The sequence below is a fragment of the Zerene cesonia genome, unplaced genomic scaffold (genome assembly GCF_012273895.1).
Source record: "Zerene cesonia ecotype Mississippi unplaced genomic scaffold, Zerene_cesonia_1.1 Zces_u005, whole genome shotgun sequence".
Classification (NCBI taxonomy): domain Eukaryota; kingdom Metazoa; phylum Arthropoda; class Insecta; order Lepidoptera; family Pieridae; genus Zerene; species Zerene cesonia.
Window position 1 is genome coordinate 1031850 of NW_024045135.1, and position 19080 is coordinate 1050929.

The following is a 19080-nucleotide window of genomic DNA, read 5'->3' on the forward strand; positions in this document are numbered from 1 at the left end:
TATGAAATTAGTACTCGATATATCGAAACTGGTATAATATTTATTGACTTATGTTTATTGTAAATAGACTACAGAGGATCGCGGTTTTGAAGTAAAAAGTTCACGAAAATACAAAAAGTATGAAAGTACAAATACGAAAAAGTTAATTTTTTAGTTAGGTAATTGATACATTTATATATACATAGATACACAATAAGCTGTGATAGACAAACAAAAATTATTTAACTTTTAAAATTGTTATGTCCTTTATAAAATGTTATGATTTTAACTCTGTTGCAGTGTTGCAAAAAATGGAATATAAATTAATGACAATTTACCTAACAATTTTATATGTTCAATTGTTACATGATTATGACTGAATGACATGCTGTTTAATATGTTGTCATGGACAGTCTACAGATCTTTTGTATGTTAACGCATTACAGATAAAAAATACATACATCATAACAAATGCCTGATACAATATATTAAAAACATACAGTATATAAATCACGAGTGGACTATTTTTGTTTGACAAATTCAAACGTCATGCTACCTTGCTTTAAACTTTATAAGAACGTTACTTCATTTGAAAATAATATATCAAATTATATTTAAATAATTAAGAACGTTTTCAGGTTTTAAACTATGTATATCTGTACCAAATTTCATCAATAAATCCGTTCAGTGGTTCCGTCCATTCATCAAATCGAATCAAAATACTGTATTGTGCACCAAGTCACACAGAAATAAATTCTATAAATAAACTCTACAAGAGCACAGTAGTCTATCATGAAGAAGAGACACACAGACGAAAGGAGTAACTTTCTATTTATACAAGAAGGCATAAGATAGATAACAATTATTGCACACAAAATTAATTTTAAAACAGTACACATATTCTGTTAATCAGATATCAAGCTTCCCGTGAGCCAAATTTTTTTAACATAAAACGAGTTATAAATGTCTTCATATACTAACACCTATATACATATAGAATTGCGTGTATTACGATTTACGACGACATTGTATTGCGACCACAGTTTGTTGTTATTAACTATGAAATTCCTTATTTCATATAACACAAGAGCCAATGTTTGATTTGTTTTTCAGTTTCATGAACGAGCATGCATGCACTATTCCTCATCCTTTTCACCTTCCATTTCTTTTATCCAGTCGACAAACCCAGTCCTTATTCCTTAAAAGGGGATAGCGCATTCGTATTGGTATAACTTCTGTAAATGTTCATGGGCGGTGGTGATCGTTTACCACCAGGCGAACCACCAGCTTATTTGCCCGCAATGACATATAAAAAAAAAGTTAAATCTGACAACGTGCGTGGAACCTTAACATTCAGCTTACGTAGAGGTACATTGGTATTAATAAAAAAGGAATTAGTAGGAATAAATGTGAAAGTGTATCAATAGATACTGAATTGATATTCATAACTAATACAAGTCTTAAACACATATAGAAAGGTAAACCGAGAGTTTAAGTGGAAAGGGTTTACATTTCATAATTTATATGTATTAAAAATTGTTATTATGTTAAACATAGCTTCGAAGAAAAATCTTTAATTCCTGATTGTGTGATATATATACGCGAAAATACAAACTGAAATAATTTAGAAATGTATTTTGATTGTAATGATTGAATTTCCTACACATTAATCATCTCTCAGAACATGTTTTGCAGAACGTTACCTCCTAGTGTAGTATATAATATTACTAGCTGCGCCCCGCGGTTTCACCCGCGTAAGTCCGTATCCCGTAGGAATATCGGGATAAAAAATAGATGTTGGCCGATTCTCAGACCTACCCAATATGCTTACCAAATTTCAGAGGAATCGATCGGTCAAGCCGTTTCGGAGGAGTATGGCAACGAAAACTGTGACACGAGAATTTTATATATTAGATTTGTCGCCGGGTGAACCCAGGACAAGCAACTAGCTATGCACATAGGCAACGGATATCGTTCATCTACCGTTTTATCTGATTTCGATAAAAAATACAGCGTTTTACTGTGGCGTTGAGGTATCATTGGAAAATTAGCATTATATAACCTCAAAGTGTAGATTCATCTAGTGACGAAATTTATGTTGAATGCATTATCGTTTGAGTTTAGTGATAAAAAATTCACGTTTTGGACCTGACTTCAACATCACATGTTAATGCATGTGTTATTAAAAATATATTCTATCACATTTTATGTCACACGTTTGTAAAACGAGGGAGAAATGTGTTCAGAAATCTTTGAGGAATTGTCGTGAATTATCTCTTGATTTCGTTCATTAATTATTTATAAGCTCCCAAACTTAAGTATAATTAGACAAAAACTATTACATATGTAGGTACGTGGTTTATTCTTTAGTGAAAACCCTAATTTTATCACCTTTTAATTCCATTTTCAAAATCACTTAACATAGAAGAAAAATATAAATTTGTTTATGGATCATTTGTCACCTATGTAGTGTGAAAATAAATAATATTACTATCATTATTGATTTTGTGTTCCAAACTGCAATATTATCATTATTTCATTTTTAAATACAAACAAAATAAAATATACGATGCAATACACTGATAATGGATTAAATATTATCATAATATAAATAGTATGACGAATCATTTTTCTTTGTACAAAGTTTGGTTGACAACTGTAATACCTACAATGGACGATCCTTTACAAATCCTCAATAAATTAGTTAGATTTGCAAAATAAAAACAAATTTACAAATTCTTATGCGTTCTCTTATTCTCCTTCTATCCGAACAACAACAGACTGACTGATGTACTTTGTAATAATGGTCACAGTCAACATAACCCACATTACATATATAAATTCAATTTCAATCCGACTCTTAACTATTTTTTGAATAGAGCACGGACATCCTTATATTAAGTGGTCATACAAATAAATATTCTTAACGTGCAGGTAAGAAATAAAGCAAGAAATGCTATTTATTGTTTTTCCCATTATAAACACACCCAGGCACTAATGCACTATAACACTGACGTAGTTTAATTAGTCAACTTATAATTAATATAATTAATATTGTGTGTTTATTACAATATTAATACAGTTGATATAGTTTATTATACAAAGGTTATTAATAAGACAAAAAAAGTAAAGTAATGTTTATTGATGGTATTTACGAAAGAAAATTAGAATTTAAAGATCTATCTTTCCCTCAAAAACAAAGAAAGGAAAGGCTTACAGACACAGGTTAAAGCCTGAGTTAGCACACATGTGTATTTCCATGCAGTTTTTATTGTTTTTATATCATAGGGCAACGGTGCTGTTAGTTCACCACATGAACATTTACTGATGTAGAACCTCGCTGCCCGCTTTTAAGGGGTAAGGGATATGGTAAGGATTGATGAGAAGAAAAAGGGGCTGATTTCAGATCGAACTCTCATGTCTATTTCCGTATAGATTTATGAGATAAATAAAACATTGTATTAAACAACACTGTTTTATCTAACCTATTTTGTATGTCACGATCACGCCCTAAAACAGCTGATAAGGATAGACGAATCACAGATAAAACATACACTCTTGGAAAACTTCCTTTGTCATGCGAAATGTTTGAATCAATAAATTATTACAGCTCCTTATCTAGCGCAAATACGTCACAATTGTCTGTTGGATACAGATCATCTTATATAGTTACCTTTCTTCTCCAAAACGGGTGGACCTATTCAAATGAAATATTGTGTGCTTATCGAGTAGGTTTTCATACCCCTAAATGATAAGAGAAGCGTTTGCCGGGTCAGCTAGTAATTCTATAAACTCCCTTATATTAAAAAATTAAAAATTTTGATTATATATCTCGTTTTTGTATTGATTTATTTACGAACTGTGTCAACTACACATTTTTCTGTACCTATTTTTCTCCGGATATATTTTTTTCTTGACAAAAGCTTTGTTGTTTAAACTATCTTTATTCTAAATTTCATAAACGTTTAACAAAGCTCTTGCGTTTTTATAAAAGCAGGGACTTAAATTTATTGATATTCTCACGTATTTTGTTACTCTATATTAACAAGGCTTCGACTGCGCAGCAATCGCGATAAGAAAGCTCTAAATTAATGGTATTTGTGAAAATATGAATCAGGTGCGAACAGCTCCAATTTCGGCGTCGAAATGCGCCAAAACGTAATTTATTTTTGCACGACATTACGTGATTACCGTTTCTTAGTATTTTAAGTGAGGTAAATATAATGTGTTGTATTCAATTATGACATACAGAACAGAATTAAATTTGGTACGGATAGGCGGGTACATGCTAGTCAGAACCAAGTTCAGATTTTTGAAAAAAAAGCGTAATCATTTTTTACAGAATTGAAAGCGAAGCGATTACAGGATGTTATTGTATTATTAAGTAATGAGGCGTTGAAGAATTAGGTCACGTTAGTAATGTGTAAGTACTAAGTAGTTAGCCTGGGCGTAAGTGTGTTTACTTCACTACGTATAAATAAGTTACAAGGTTTCTGAACTAAGAAACGTATTCAGTACTTAGTTCAAACAATGTTTGCGCTTTATTCTAGAGTATTGTTCCTTGCTAATCAAATAACAACATAATATTTTATGATAAATATTGATTTTCTTATCTAATGAATAGACAAAACGAAACATAAACAATGTAACATGACGTAACGAATAAACAAAAACAGAAAACATGATAATTTAGTGAATCTGTATTTCTTTTCGGAGTCACTTAGTCCTCCAGGCCTGAGGCTAACGACATACACAAGGGTGTCCCTAGCATAAATATCTCTTACAAATCAAAGAATCGGAATACTCATAAGCAATCAGAATTTTACTTTTACAACAAAACATTTTCTATGAAGTTTATGTCATTATAATAAATGTTCTAGAAAATATAAATAAAATAAATGAAACTGGAAAATGCGGTGCGACGTTCGCCTTGCAATAAAAATATGACTAAGAAGAGAAAAGAAGAGTATATACCTACAGTTTTTATCTTACTGATTGGGTGGAAAAATATTTCGAATTCAAGTTAAACACTATCGTAAATCTTCGGTTATTCGAGATCCCCACAGATAATATAAATAACTTCAACCTGTTTCGTTATTACGAAACGTAAATTGCAGTCTGTGGTACAAGCTAGGGGCATAAAAGCTCGCAAATATGTCATTTTGACACTGTAATTAATATCGGATTGTCAATGGAATTACGTTAAATGCCTCTTTTAATATCATAAATATAAACTTTGTTTGTCTGTAAATTTTTTACGCTTACACCACTGAATAAATTTTGATGATATTTTGAACAGAGATATTGACCTTGAAACGGGACATAGGTTTCTACGCAAGTGAAAAAAAAGGGGACAGAAAGATGTACTGCTCACACTCGATAAGATGGAATGCACGCGAGCAAAGACGTGGGTGAGACGCTTGTTAATTCAATTAAAAAAATAACTGAAATACGAAAAAGGAATGAAGAAGCATACCATATGCAGATGTTTATTTATATATGTTTCAATGGCTTCAAAAATGAATGGATAATGTCTTCAATAATTTTATATTATTTAGCAAGCTTATTACGAAATTAACGCGTGATTGCGTGTGCAATCACATCGCAGGTTAATTACTGACCGCGACTTATCTATACTAATCTTATAAAGCTGAAGAGTTTGTTTTTTGTTTGTTTGTTTGAACGCACTAATCTCAGAAACTACTGGTCCGATTTGAAAAGTTCTTTCATTGTTAGACAGCCCATTTATTGAGGACGGCTATAGGCTATATATGTACCACGGGCGAAACCGGGGCGGACAGCTAGTTTTTTACAAAACAACGAAAAATCGAAAAATTCGTAATTTTTAGTAAACTGTTACAATTAGCTATTGGTATTTTGTACACACTTGCGAAAAAGTAACATAGAAACAATTATGCCAGCGATCAGTAGGTGAGCTGGAGGTCTACATGCTTTTCCTCTTTGTCCTTTATTCCCATCATAGACTATTTAATTACGCGCACCCAACACAGGTGCTACTTCTGCAAATCTTCATGGACGGCGTAAAGCGCTTGTCAGCCGGCGAAGTACCAGCTCCGTTACACACCTTAACATAAAAGAAGTGACTTTATATACTTACTTACAAATAAATATAGAATTTTCCTGTATCTCATTTCAGTAAACGTTTCGCGGAAAGTATTGGTAATGTTTTTTTACACAAGGTCTGTAATCATGATGAGATATCGGCCAAATGATTCATTGATATGCTTTTATCAACTGACCCGTGCGTTCACAACATTGCATCATAGCGTAGTTGATTTTTAATGTTTGCGTTTCTCTAATCTATAAGTAATACCCGAACGAGGTGTGACTAATGGTTATTTGTTCTTATTTTACCTACTTCTGATATGATTGATTACCATTACGCCTGCCTATTTACTTCAGGAGAAATATTTGAGGACGTGCTTTTACGAAATTCCCATGCAGCGATTATCCTTTTAATATTATTAACGCGAACGTTAGTAAGCATGGATGTATGGATGTTTGTAACTCTTTCAGGTGGAAACAGCTTACCGTATCGTAAAAGTAGATATAAATACATTAATGAATATTTGTTTTCTTTTTGTAGTTAAAAAAGTCAGTCCAACTAGGTAATTTATTTATTTATATTAATAATTTACCTCTTTTCGTCAAAATTTCATTAGAATCTTTTCTTACACTTAATCTGTGAATTTCATGCAAGCAATAATAATAAATCATAATTAATTAAAGCATGTGCATAAATTATATCCTTGTGATAGTTGATACGATAAATGACAAAGCATTGATAAACATATCAAAGTCTATTAAATATATGGTGAAAGTGAATAACAGGTAAACTTAATTAAGTTATCTGAATAATCACTTTTACTTCTATTTATTAAATAAGTCGGGTTAGGAATAACTTCGTCTTAAATTTATTTATTTAGAGTATTAAATTTATATAAAATATTCAGAAAAAAAAACTATAACCGGGAACACAAAGTGTATTTAATCACACATAAATAAAATAAAATTTAAGAGTATATATGTATTGTAGGAGCCATGAGCTCTTAGCGGTAAATCTTGAAATACAAACCTATAGTTCCATTCCTTGACTCATGATTAGTGAAGTCCAGTGTCTTCCTCACGTATACATTTACCTTTTTTCTTTAAGTGGTAAAAGTCATTTTGTTCTACCAGAATGTATACTCAGATTATTAAAATACATACCCAGATTATTCATCAAAATACATACTATTCGTCAAAATATATACTCAGTTATTAATATTATCAATTAGACATCTAGAAGCACTTTTAAATCGACATATTGCATTCACCGTTTCGGAATGCACTTTCTGCACAGAAGATCCGTTTTTGCTCTTTTAAAACTATGCCAATTTTACATTTTACATAGTGTATCATGATAATGATGCCGCAAAACTGCCTTGCGGTTCTTAAGCGACAAGGTTCGATGGATAGTAGGCTCTGTGTATCTTATTTGGCGAGCAATAAACCATTTGTTGCAAAGTCACTAGGCAACCGCTGCCATATAAACTTCTCGGAAAGTTTACTAGTTGTTAATGTCAATATTTATGCATTATTTATAGCAACATTCCCTTGTCCCATATCTTTAAAAGGGATTTGTGTTATTTAACCACGTATAAGTCAAGAAATAATGCCATAATTAAAAAAAATGGTAAACTTACAAAACAAAAAAAAAAACTACTCGGATAGAGCCGGGGCGAACACTTTACATATTAATATGTAAGAATTGCAAATAATGTTTATATTTGCAATATTAGGAGATTATTTGATAATGTCCGTGATAGCTTGCTGATAGCCTATTTAATGTCTACTTTTTGACCGACATACATTGTTACTTTACTACCAGATCAAGTAAACAGAACATTTCTTGAAGCTGTGAAACCAGACCTAAATAAATTCATCGATAAGTAATTATCGCTACGCGGTCTCCTCCGTTTTTCTAACAAAATAAATCGCGACACCGGTGTGCCTACGTGATCAACAGCCGGGTCGCTGCACCCATTGCAAATATCAAATCCAGACCACATGGGAATTGAAACATATCCCAAACAACCACTGAGCCAAATCAGTCCTTATCTGACTGAGATAGGAGCTAAATTCTTTTATTCTCAATCATGATATACGTCGTTTTGAATGAAGTATGGGGGTTCGCATTTCTGTAATTGGTGCCTTCCCGCTCTCCCTCGCTCATATGTCATTTGATCTTGTAATGTTGCCATTTTACCCATCTGTACAATTGTATACTATTAAAATGCGGCTGTAAATATTTGTACAGTGCAATCTTTATTGAATAATTTCAAAATTGTGTGAATGGGATTCCTTTTTGTTTACTTTTTATTTCGGAGGATTATGTTACATAACAGTTGTAGCTCGGTGGTGAGAACCTCGGACTTTAAAATCGACAAGTCGGGGTTGGAGACCGAACGAGCATGCAGGAATTAAATTTGATTTTTCAATTTATCTGCTCATGTGGATAACAGCACCACGCTTTAAACGGTGAAGGAAAACATCGTGAGGAAAATAGAAATAATTTCTGTTAAACCAAGTCCATAAAACTTTTTATTTACAATTACTCGTCCAATGACCGAAACCGTATTTGTAATTGTCTTAAACGATGTTTCTCATAAAATAAGCACTAAAGATATTTTCAGTTGCATCGCAGAACATAAAATTTTACAGCTGCCGCTAAAATGTGGTCGAGTATTATTTTTACACATTACACGTGTACACCTATATTAATATAAGTAATATAAGTATAATAATATATATTATGTTAACGCGGGCAATGGAGCTGGTGGGTCGCCTGATGGTAAAAGCTACCACCGCCCATGAACATTTGGAGAGGCGTAAGGTCAATTGCAGATATAACGCCTCTACGAATGGATTAAGAAAGGATTGACGGGAGGAATAAAGGATATGACTGGGAAGGTTAAGGAAAAGGATATAGGCCTCCGATTACCTATATATTATAGGGTATATAAATATATTATTATAAAAGGAAGCAAAAAACTTCATTTACCTACAATTTTAAATGTTTTTCATCTCTTCCATAATAATAACATTCTCTAAATTGAAATTTAATTTTTAAAACTTGTGTCCTTTTTTGAGACTTTTAACTTTTATTGTGGCTACAGAACCTTACAGTAGCACAATGTTATTTTAGTAGATCTTTAAGAACACTATGGTATATTTTATTTCATTAGCGGTCCATTCCGGCTCTGCCAGTCGGTCCGGTAGTTCCTGCTATTAACAAATAAACAGACTCTTTAGCAAAACCATAGATAATATATACTATACTAGGCTATACATATAATGAAACAGTATCCAGATTACACTTTTCTTTAAAAGAGTATAGTCTCCAACACAATGTGTTTGTATGTGCGTCAATACGTCAAATTCACATGCAGATTATGAAAATATCTTATTACCTGATAGACTAGGCCAATATTTGAAATAAAAAATAAGGGTTATCAATTCACAACAATCGTATCAAAATATATCATAATTTCCGAACATATAATGAAATTAACTTAAATAGGCTACTTAAATAGTCATAGAAAAACACGGTCCCCGAGAAAGGAGAAGGAGGACTAAACTGTACTGTGTTCCGTCGAGCCGCTTTAGTGGAGGGCCACGGAAGCTGGTTAGCTTACTCGTCCCATCGAAAATCCACTTAGTGCTTAATTTTGTTAAGCTAAATACAGGCAGTCGCAGGCAGTTTTAATTTCTAATCATATTACCATGTGAAAATAATGATGTAATATGAAGCTTTGGGCCAAAAAATGTAATAAAATATAAGATAGTTGAAACGTAACATAAAGTCGTTTAGTTAACATCTTAATTAGAACTGCATTTTCTCGCAATCTCCCGTAAAAGGAATTGTGGTTAGGCGCTATGTTATCTAATATATAAAATTCTCGTGTCACAGTTTTCGTTGCCATACTCCTCCGAAACGGCATGACCTATTTTGATGAAATTTTTTGTGCTTATCCGGTATCTATGAGAATCGGCCAACATCTATTTTTCATACCCCTAAATGATAAGAGTAAGGCAGAACAGCGTTTGCCGGGTGCAGCTAGTAGATATATAACCATCTAGATGCGACATTTCTTAATATAGGTGTCTTTTAACCCGCTTTAATTTAGATTATAGGTAGATTTAGTTAAAGAAATGTTTAGATATTTTTACAAAACTTCGTTAAATCTAACATTCTGGATTCTTTTTATAATGTAAGTTTTAACAAAGGATTGAATAATTATTTTTACCATGAAAATTTAACCATCGTCATTTTGTCCGAACTAGACAAGATTTAAATAGGACCACACGGGACGCACCAATTTTCAATTAAAAAAATCATCATCAAAATTCGATTCACTTAGTAATAAGTTATGAGGTAACAAACACAAAAAATACAGTCGAATTAAGAACCATTTTAGAAGTCGGTTAAAATGAGCTGTTAGTCTATGTTCATAGCTATGTGTCAATACGAGTTTTTAGCAGTTGGAATCCATCCGTTTACGAAGCCGATGTATTTCTAATTAAAAACCACTTCTTCTCCATAATGCCTTATTAATGGTGTCTAAAATTACAGCAGACCCTTAGAAATAAGCATTTTTATATAACCGGTAAGTAAAAGGAAAGTTAAACAAATATAAAAACACATCAATACTAGGCCAGAGACACTAGTTATAGAAAATTTGTAATACCCACAGAAACTGAAGTGAAAATAGACCGTAAATACAGGTAATGCAATTTGATAAAGATCTATTGGGATTATTGGTAACCTAAACAACAATATGAAGGTCTTTTTAATAACCAGGTTTCGTCACTCACGTAGTACCATTATTAAAATTAAGAATTCTTCCTTCTATTAACTTCTCATTACAGCAGATTCAAGGCAAAACCTTGGAATTTGCAAGCAAGGCTTTATATATTGAATATATTTTTGCTTAATTACAACCTCGTGTCTATTGTGAACCGTGATAAATATATCTGAAAGATTCGTGAGATATAATTTAATTCCAATTGTAATATTCTTTGTAGTATAGGTGTAGCAGTAGGTAGGGACCTCCCCTACCTACCCCAACCTAAATTCTGTTTGAACCTTCAGAATCGACATTCGAGCGCTTCCCATTTGAATTCAGTCTATGTTACGCAGACTAAAAGTTTTAAGGTGTTTTCCCTAGTTGGAACACTAGTTATAACTATATAACAATGGCATTTAGGTACAACTTGTTTTAACTAGCGATAATAACGAAAACCCTAATTCATAATTAAAGATATAATCGCTTCTTCTCCTACTAATATTCGCTTATTATCCTACTAATATTATAAATGCGAAAGTTTGTAAGGATCCTCTACACACTACTGAAGCTATTGCAATTATATTTGGTCCGTAGACAGCTGGACAACTGGAATAACATATAGGCAACATTTTATCCCGATAAACCGCGGGGCGCAGCTGCTTTTATATATTTGCCGTTTATGATTAAGAAGACCAAGTTGTTTATTTAATGTGTGCATTCCTAATGTATGAAATGTCTGAAAGTCTAAATAAACGTTTCACGTAAAACTTCAAACAATCTTTAAAGACACGCCCTGTCCACTCCGCCTGCCGTGCAATAGCTACCAATTCAACTTCAGTAACTTCTCACCAATTCCATATAATAATATGCTAGTGTTGTGAAATGTGTTACAATTGAGGGGGACGAACACCTATCAAATCAATCAGGAAATTAACGGAACGAAACGGCTGGAACACCCCCGTTTGAAAGAGGACATGTGTACCACTACCTATATCTGATACACATCTGATATGTCATATCTTCCTCGTATTGGAAACCGGTAAGCAGTTGCCTATAAAAAGTCCCACTCTGAGAATAAACTGGAACGTGAAGAATACCACTAAATTAATGACATCAATATTAAATTCTGCCACAATAAAATACAATGTATAAGCAAGATAGCGTTAGGGTCAAAACCTACTAATACTATTTTTATTAAGAAACGCGAAAGTTTGTATGTGTGAATGGATTGATGTCCATACATCATCACCAAAGAGTATCCGTATGTTTGCTACTCTTTCACACGAAAACAGCTTATCGTATCTGTATGAAATTTGGTACAGAGATAGACTATAGTCTGGATTAGCACATAAGCTTTTGTACCCAGGTACCACGGGAGAGACGCCGCGGGTTTCAGCTAGTAGCTCATAACCGTACTATGGTGGTATGAATTCGCTAGCAAAATGATTACGTCACTCCTTTATTACTAGGATTATGTTATCTGTGATATTACCTACACTCGTCACCAATAAAGTTGCACGTCCCATACGACAAACTAGTGTCGCGTGAACGAAAGACCTCTTTATTTATATATGAGCGATGCTCCAGATGTTGAGTGTTGATATTAAACGTAAGTAAACACAAAATAATACGTATTTAAATGTTATTCTATTATTAAAGTATTAGCTGTTTTTAATCATACAAAAATCATGTTTGGCGAATGAAAGTGAAAGTTCTTTTATATAATTTGTTAACAGCTATTAGTAGAAAAATCAAACTAAAATAAAATAAATAAGAAACAATGTTTTCGTGGTCGACCATCTCGAATCTGAAAAGCCGTTAAAGCATTTGAAATATATTGGGGGAGATGTGATAAATATCTGACCATTCATTTTGTGACAGCAACCATTTTTGACCGATTTTCATCAAGTGTAGCTAAAAAGAACAACCGCCCGAAAACCTTCTTTCAAATGGGGTAAAAATCGCATCAAAATTGGTCCATTCGTTAAAGAGCTACGATGACACAGACACACATCAGCTCTTTTTGCGGCCGAGTTTTTTTTTATGTCATCGTCGGCAATGAGCCGGTGGGTCGCCTGATGGTAAGCGCCACCACCGCCCATGAACATTTGGAGAGGCGTAAGGTCAATTGCAGATCTTACGTCTCTACAAATGGATTGCCGACTTTAAATTGGAAAGGGATTAGAAAAGGATTGACGATAGGAATGAAGGAAAGGACTGGGATGGGTAAGGAAAAGGATACAGAGTTTGAAGAAAGATTAGTAACGCAAATTGTATAGATCATAGCAACGATACAGTGATTGTGACATTGAACTTGATATTGTAATAAACGCGATTCAATGTCAATGATACTGATATATGGACTATATGATAATATCAAGTAATCAAGTAAATTATGTATTTTACTATTTTTTGCGTCACAAATATTATTGGATAGTTTAATATAGCTAGCTTCGTCGCGTGGTTTCACCCACGGAGAGTATTTATTATATAGCTCATGCATTTTTCTGATTTATATATGTTTATTGTGAAGTTTCATTAAAATCTGTTCAGTAGTTTTAGGTGAAAAAGTAACAAACATCCATCCGTCCATATATCCGTACTTACAAACCTTTGCGCCTACAATATTAGTAGGATTTTACTGCACCAGAAAGAATAACAAACGGAGTCATGTAACTTTCTTTGTTACCATGCAAATTTTACTAATCCATACTAATAAAAGCTGAAGAGTTTGTTTGTTTAAACGCACTAATCTCAGGAACTACTACTCCGATTTGAAAAATTCTTTCAGTGTCAGATAGCCTATTTATTGAGGAAGGCTATAGGCATATATGTACCGCGGGTGAAGCCGGGGCGGACAGCTAGTATTGTTATAGAGTTCTTTAAATAAGATTCACATACCTGTGCTATATATACTTTACTATACTGCAATATAATATCAATCAAATCTATTATTTATTTTTCTATTAACATTGACCGTTAACCACGCACTGTTTCCTAAAAGAATTCACATACAATATATGCCAATCCCATGTATAGATTTCGAAACATTTCATCAAAATATATTGATACATTGTATGTATGTATGTTTATCTATTTCACGTCTCGGTTGGCGCGCCGTTCAGCCGCCCTAAATGGGGACCAACTCAATTCGCATTACATCTGCGCGTGCCCATTGTATGGCAAATTTTTTACACTATTTTTTCATTATTTATGAAACAAAGTCATTTTTCTGTCTCTATGACCCTATGCTATGCTTAAATCTTTAAAACTACGCAACGGATTTTGATGGGTTTTTTTATAGACAGAATGATTCAAGAGGAAGGTTTATATGTATGATAAGATCTATTAAACTACTCCGAATTAATGCCTGCGAAGCCGCGGGCAAAAGCTAGTCTATCATAAATCTTGTTGGTTGGTGATAAACGTTATGTTGATGTGATAAAAGAATGTGTTGCGCGGTTTTTTTACCGTAATTGATATTGGAGTCATAAATTGATTAGCTAAAGCTGGAACTGTTTACATAAACTTCCAAGTTATTCATTACAGGCTATACGTTCTCGGTGCTGGGAGGCAGGGCCTCCTTTGAGGGCCTGGTTCAGGTCATAATCCATCACGCTGGCCAAGTACGAGTTCGCAGATGCTAAATGTCGTCGAACTTGAATCTCGGACACGCCGGTTTCCTCACGACGTTTAACTTTACCAGTTTGAGCAGTGGTGATGTTTCAGAAATTGAAAAATCAATTTATTTCCTGCACGCTCGAACCCCCGACTTATCGATTTAAAGTCCAAGTCACCAATTGCTTTTTTCATGAAAGTTAGTATGACACATTAAAAGAATGATCGATGACTTTAGATGTAATAAATATAATTTTGTACGATACTTATCAATAATATACTTTTAGTACATAACGATATTAATTACGAACCATATAATACTAAAAAAATTGTGTCACTCTTAAACAACAAATAATCCAAGTCTCAAACAGTCTCATCGCAGCAAACACAAAAACAAATGAAACAACAGAATCGTTTCCATCATCTCAAAACAAGATAACTTTCTAATCGTCCTAATCGTCTCGTGTGTCAGTGGGCCCGCGCAGCCGAGTGGCGTACGTGCGCCGGCGCACGTCGCACACAGGCTCTATTCCCGGCCATTTATTAAGGCTCTTATCATTCGCAATTAATATTTACTGACTATCTGCAGTGCGTTGATTAATGACACGGTCTGGCGCTTACTTTGTTTTAAGTTAATGAGATGTGACGAGTTAGCACTATACTGTTTGTAGCGACATCTAGTTTAAATATAGTGAAACTCCAATGATAAACATTTCAACCATTGTTTGTTATTTTTCTGACAGATTTTTATCGATGTTTTGTGATTGGACTATACACTATTATAGAATATACCTACATCATTTACGCTTAACATTTGCTTATTGTTATTTTAAATGGAAAGCGTATAAATTAATTTTATTAATATAAAATCGATGAATTAACTAACTATACAGAAAAGCCGAAAAATAGATTTACAGAAGCCATAAATACTAATGTTATGTCAAAACGGATTATACCATGACATACTAATATCATGTGATCTAAGTATAATAAATAAATGAGCATTCAATTGAAATATTACAATTATTAGGCCATACAGCCTTTAAGGCTATTGCACGCATACAAACATCGCGCCGAAGTCTGCCCAATTGAAACGACGTTAGATGATGCACGGCAGTATGTAAGTGTGTAATCTGTGATGCACGGTTTTTACATCCACCCCGCTGTGCCACTCGGAGGGGGGGGGCTTTAGGTTTATTTTTTGTTACGGGATTTCTTGATTTTGTCATCATGCTCAAAGCCCGCGATAAAAGCATGTAGTAGTTTAAAAAGGTAAGAGTAATTGATTGTTTGAAAATCAATTCAAATCAAAATTGTTTATTGTGCACCAAACCATACAGAAATAAGTATTACAAATAACGACAAAACATCATACGTACCTATGTACGTTTGCTGAATCATTCAGATGACATGATAACTTGAGGAAAAATATAACGATATAAGAAAGTTATCAAAAGAATTGCTTGTATTAGGGCGCACTATATAAAAATTTATAACGAAATGAAAATATTAATCAATCATATCAATCTTAAACTTCTTGAAGAAATAGTAAGTTAAAAAGTTTAAATAATGATCGAAAAGCATTACCCCAATTGTGATACATATTCTATTAATTTATTTTTAAGTGGTGAATGTTCATGCATCCCCGACATAACCCACGACACGCGGGGTAAAGGCCGTATGTGTGTGGCCGGACTCCCACTAGTCCTAAGGAGGCAATGGACCTACCGATTAAACTCCACTCTGTTTCGTCTTATCGCGGTGTCGCGGGAACTCGGTTGAAATCATCCAGAACCCTGGTAGCGGTCGCCTGTCAAGCCCCAGCAGATGATAACCCTTACAAAATCAACTCCTACTTTGATGCGGCGTGAATATTATGGAACTCTTGCAGTCATCATCATCATCAGCCCATACATGTTCCCACTGCTGGGACACAGGCCTCCTATGAGGGTTCAAGCCATAATCCACCACGCTGGCTAAGTTCGGGTTGGCAGATGTCACATGTCGTCGAACTTTTGATTCTGGGACATGCCGGTTTCCTCACGATGTTTTCCTTCACCGTTTTAAGCAGTGGTGATGTTATCTACATACGCGGATAAATTGAAAAATCAATTTATTTCCTGCACGCTCGCCCGGTCTCGAACCCCGACTTATCGATTTTGGAGTCCGGGGTTCTCACCACTGAGCCACCACTGCTTTTACACTTGCACTTGCAGTGAAGTAGGTAAAATGTTTTGGTACGAATAGTACACATTACGTAACTAACATTTCCCAGTAAAATATATAAGCAGCATGGCCTTAAAACGGCGAAGAAACTGAGCTGTAGATAATGCGGTTTGATATCCCGAGCCCTAACAGAGGTTTCAAATATTAGCGCATTCTGTCACAGAATAAGTACAACTCTGTCACCAAATAATGGCACACTACAAACAGTACGGTAGTACATCTTTAAAAGGATATTGTGTCCTCTTTTGTGCATCCGCCGCATATGAATATTTCTAAACATTTTATAACAATATATAATATTAAGTGTATGTTATACTTTAGAGTCAGACATGTATTTGGCTTTACATAGCAGATACGTAGTAACGCTAAAAGCTAAACACTATTATTAATTTTCTATGGCAAACCGTTACTGAAATAACTTTTGTTCATAAGAAAAAAATCAACATAACCCTTTTAAAAATTATTCTGTTATCTGTCTGTTCCTTAAACGTACCGTATTTCATTTAAATATATTAATTTCCGTCCTACGTTATATGACAAATTAATGCTACGGCAATTTGTAATTTATATTCGGATTTCAAATTCTTATTTAAATTTATTTTATTTTATTATAAAATTAAAATTTTAATTATAATTTGTCGGAAAATTATTATATCTGGTATGTGAAATGGATTAAATTGGCATTGGATTCAAACGTTAAACCGATATGATTTAATGTTTCGGCTTTTCATGGTTTTATGTTTGTTAAAATTTGATGGACTGCAGTAATTACCATTTTGTAAAGTAAAAGTACAGAAGTAGTAAAATAGAAGATGTAAAGCTACTATTTTGTACTTCTTTTGTTATTGTTGCAGGCGACACAAGTCACCAGTGATTATGTTACGCATTTTTCTATGTCACTGTTGTCAAATATGGTGGTGGCCATAGTCCACCACGCTGGCCAAGGAAGGGTAAATTATAAGGACACGGGCCTCCGGTTCCCCCACTCCCCATATGTAACATTTTCATACTGCTATTCAAAAAAGTTGTTAGCTGTCCAAAAATATATTTTTTTTTTGCAATATAGAGTTTCGTCGAAATGTGTTAAATAATGCTCGTCATATTTACGCCACGATAAACGTCGTTAAAGATATACGTCGTATCAAATTAAATCCAGATTAAAAATATTACACAATAAATCCAATCACGTTCCTACCTTATTATAGACTCGTACACAAGTGACGTACGTGGCAATGACCTCGGAACGTCATATATCATGGACGCGATATTATGACAAGTATAGTCTGGAGTAATTATGATTAGTGCCAACGATTACGATGTATGGTGTTACTTACATTTACGTAGGCTACTATTACATTGTTAATTAGGGCTTTTGTATACGTATTACAATTATATATAATTCGGCCAGCAATGAAAGACCTGCTTGTTGTATGATGCATCATAGGTGTCGGGGGTCAAGTCGTATTTTGAGATATATTTCTTTGAAAAACTATTTTTTAAACGACTGCTGCTCCACGTATGTCAATAATTCAAAAGATATTTTAGAATTTGGCTATGATTTATTGAATTGAAATATTTAATGTTTTTATATAGTATTTATTACCAAAAATCTATGTATAAAATAGCAAAATACCAACCAATAAGCCGAAAGTGACGGTATGATGTAACCTTGTTTTTTTAATTGACATTCTATTTCATTTATTACTAAAATGTCATGTACAATGTAGTCGTGTACATCTAGATTTCTATTCAAATCATTTTTACACTAATCATTTTGATATTATATTTTAAATTTATTTCTAATGGTAAAGTCGTATTTGGATATCGGCAGAGGCAACAATCATGTGAAAGCGGACGTAATTATAGTGGGATGTAGCCTTCCTGGTATAGTCACCGCGCACAAACTGAAGAAGAAGTTCGGTGACTCCATGGATATTGTCGTTCTGGACTTGGCTGGCACCAGAAGAGGTAGTTCCAAATGTAACGTAGCATTCCAAGACGACACCGAAGAAGAAGCCAAGGACATCATCTATGAAGGAACAGCCAAGGAAATTATAGACAATATAGCAAGATACTACCTCGCTATGTACTCTAAAGAATTCAATATTCCGCTCCCAGATGCTCTCGTCTCACCAGATTTTGTAGAGACACATTTGAACAAACTCGTCGAATGCAGCAACGGTAATGTTGTCGCGTGTGATAAGAATTTCTGTGACTTTGATTATCTGAACTTTCTAGAGAGGTTTGAATTAAATCAGTATCAAACTCTGCTTGATCAGAACATGAAGAACCTCTTTCATGCGAACAAATTTGACGACGAGTCTGAGAGACGAAAGTTGTTATACTATGATCATACAACAATGGAAGAGCATCTGTGTGAGGCGTTGATTTTTACCGCATCAAGAGA

The 19080-nt window shown here is 33.8% G+C and overlaps 1 protein-coding gene across 1 annotated transcript in view; it reads left to right on the forward strand.

Moving 5' to 3' along the window:
- The first annotated feature begins 18475 nt into the window (after nucleotides 1-18475).
- The window catches only part of LOC119838773, a 2588-nt gene continuing 1983 nt past the window's right edge, over nucleotides 18476-19080 (forward strand). Inside the window, exon 1 of the mRNA XM_038364875.1 lies at nucleotides 18476-19078. Coding sequence (XP_038220803.1) covers nucleotides 18476-19078 — 603 coding nt within the window. The remainder of the gene's footprint in view (nucleotides 19079-19080) is intronic.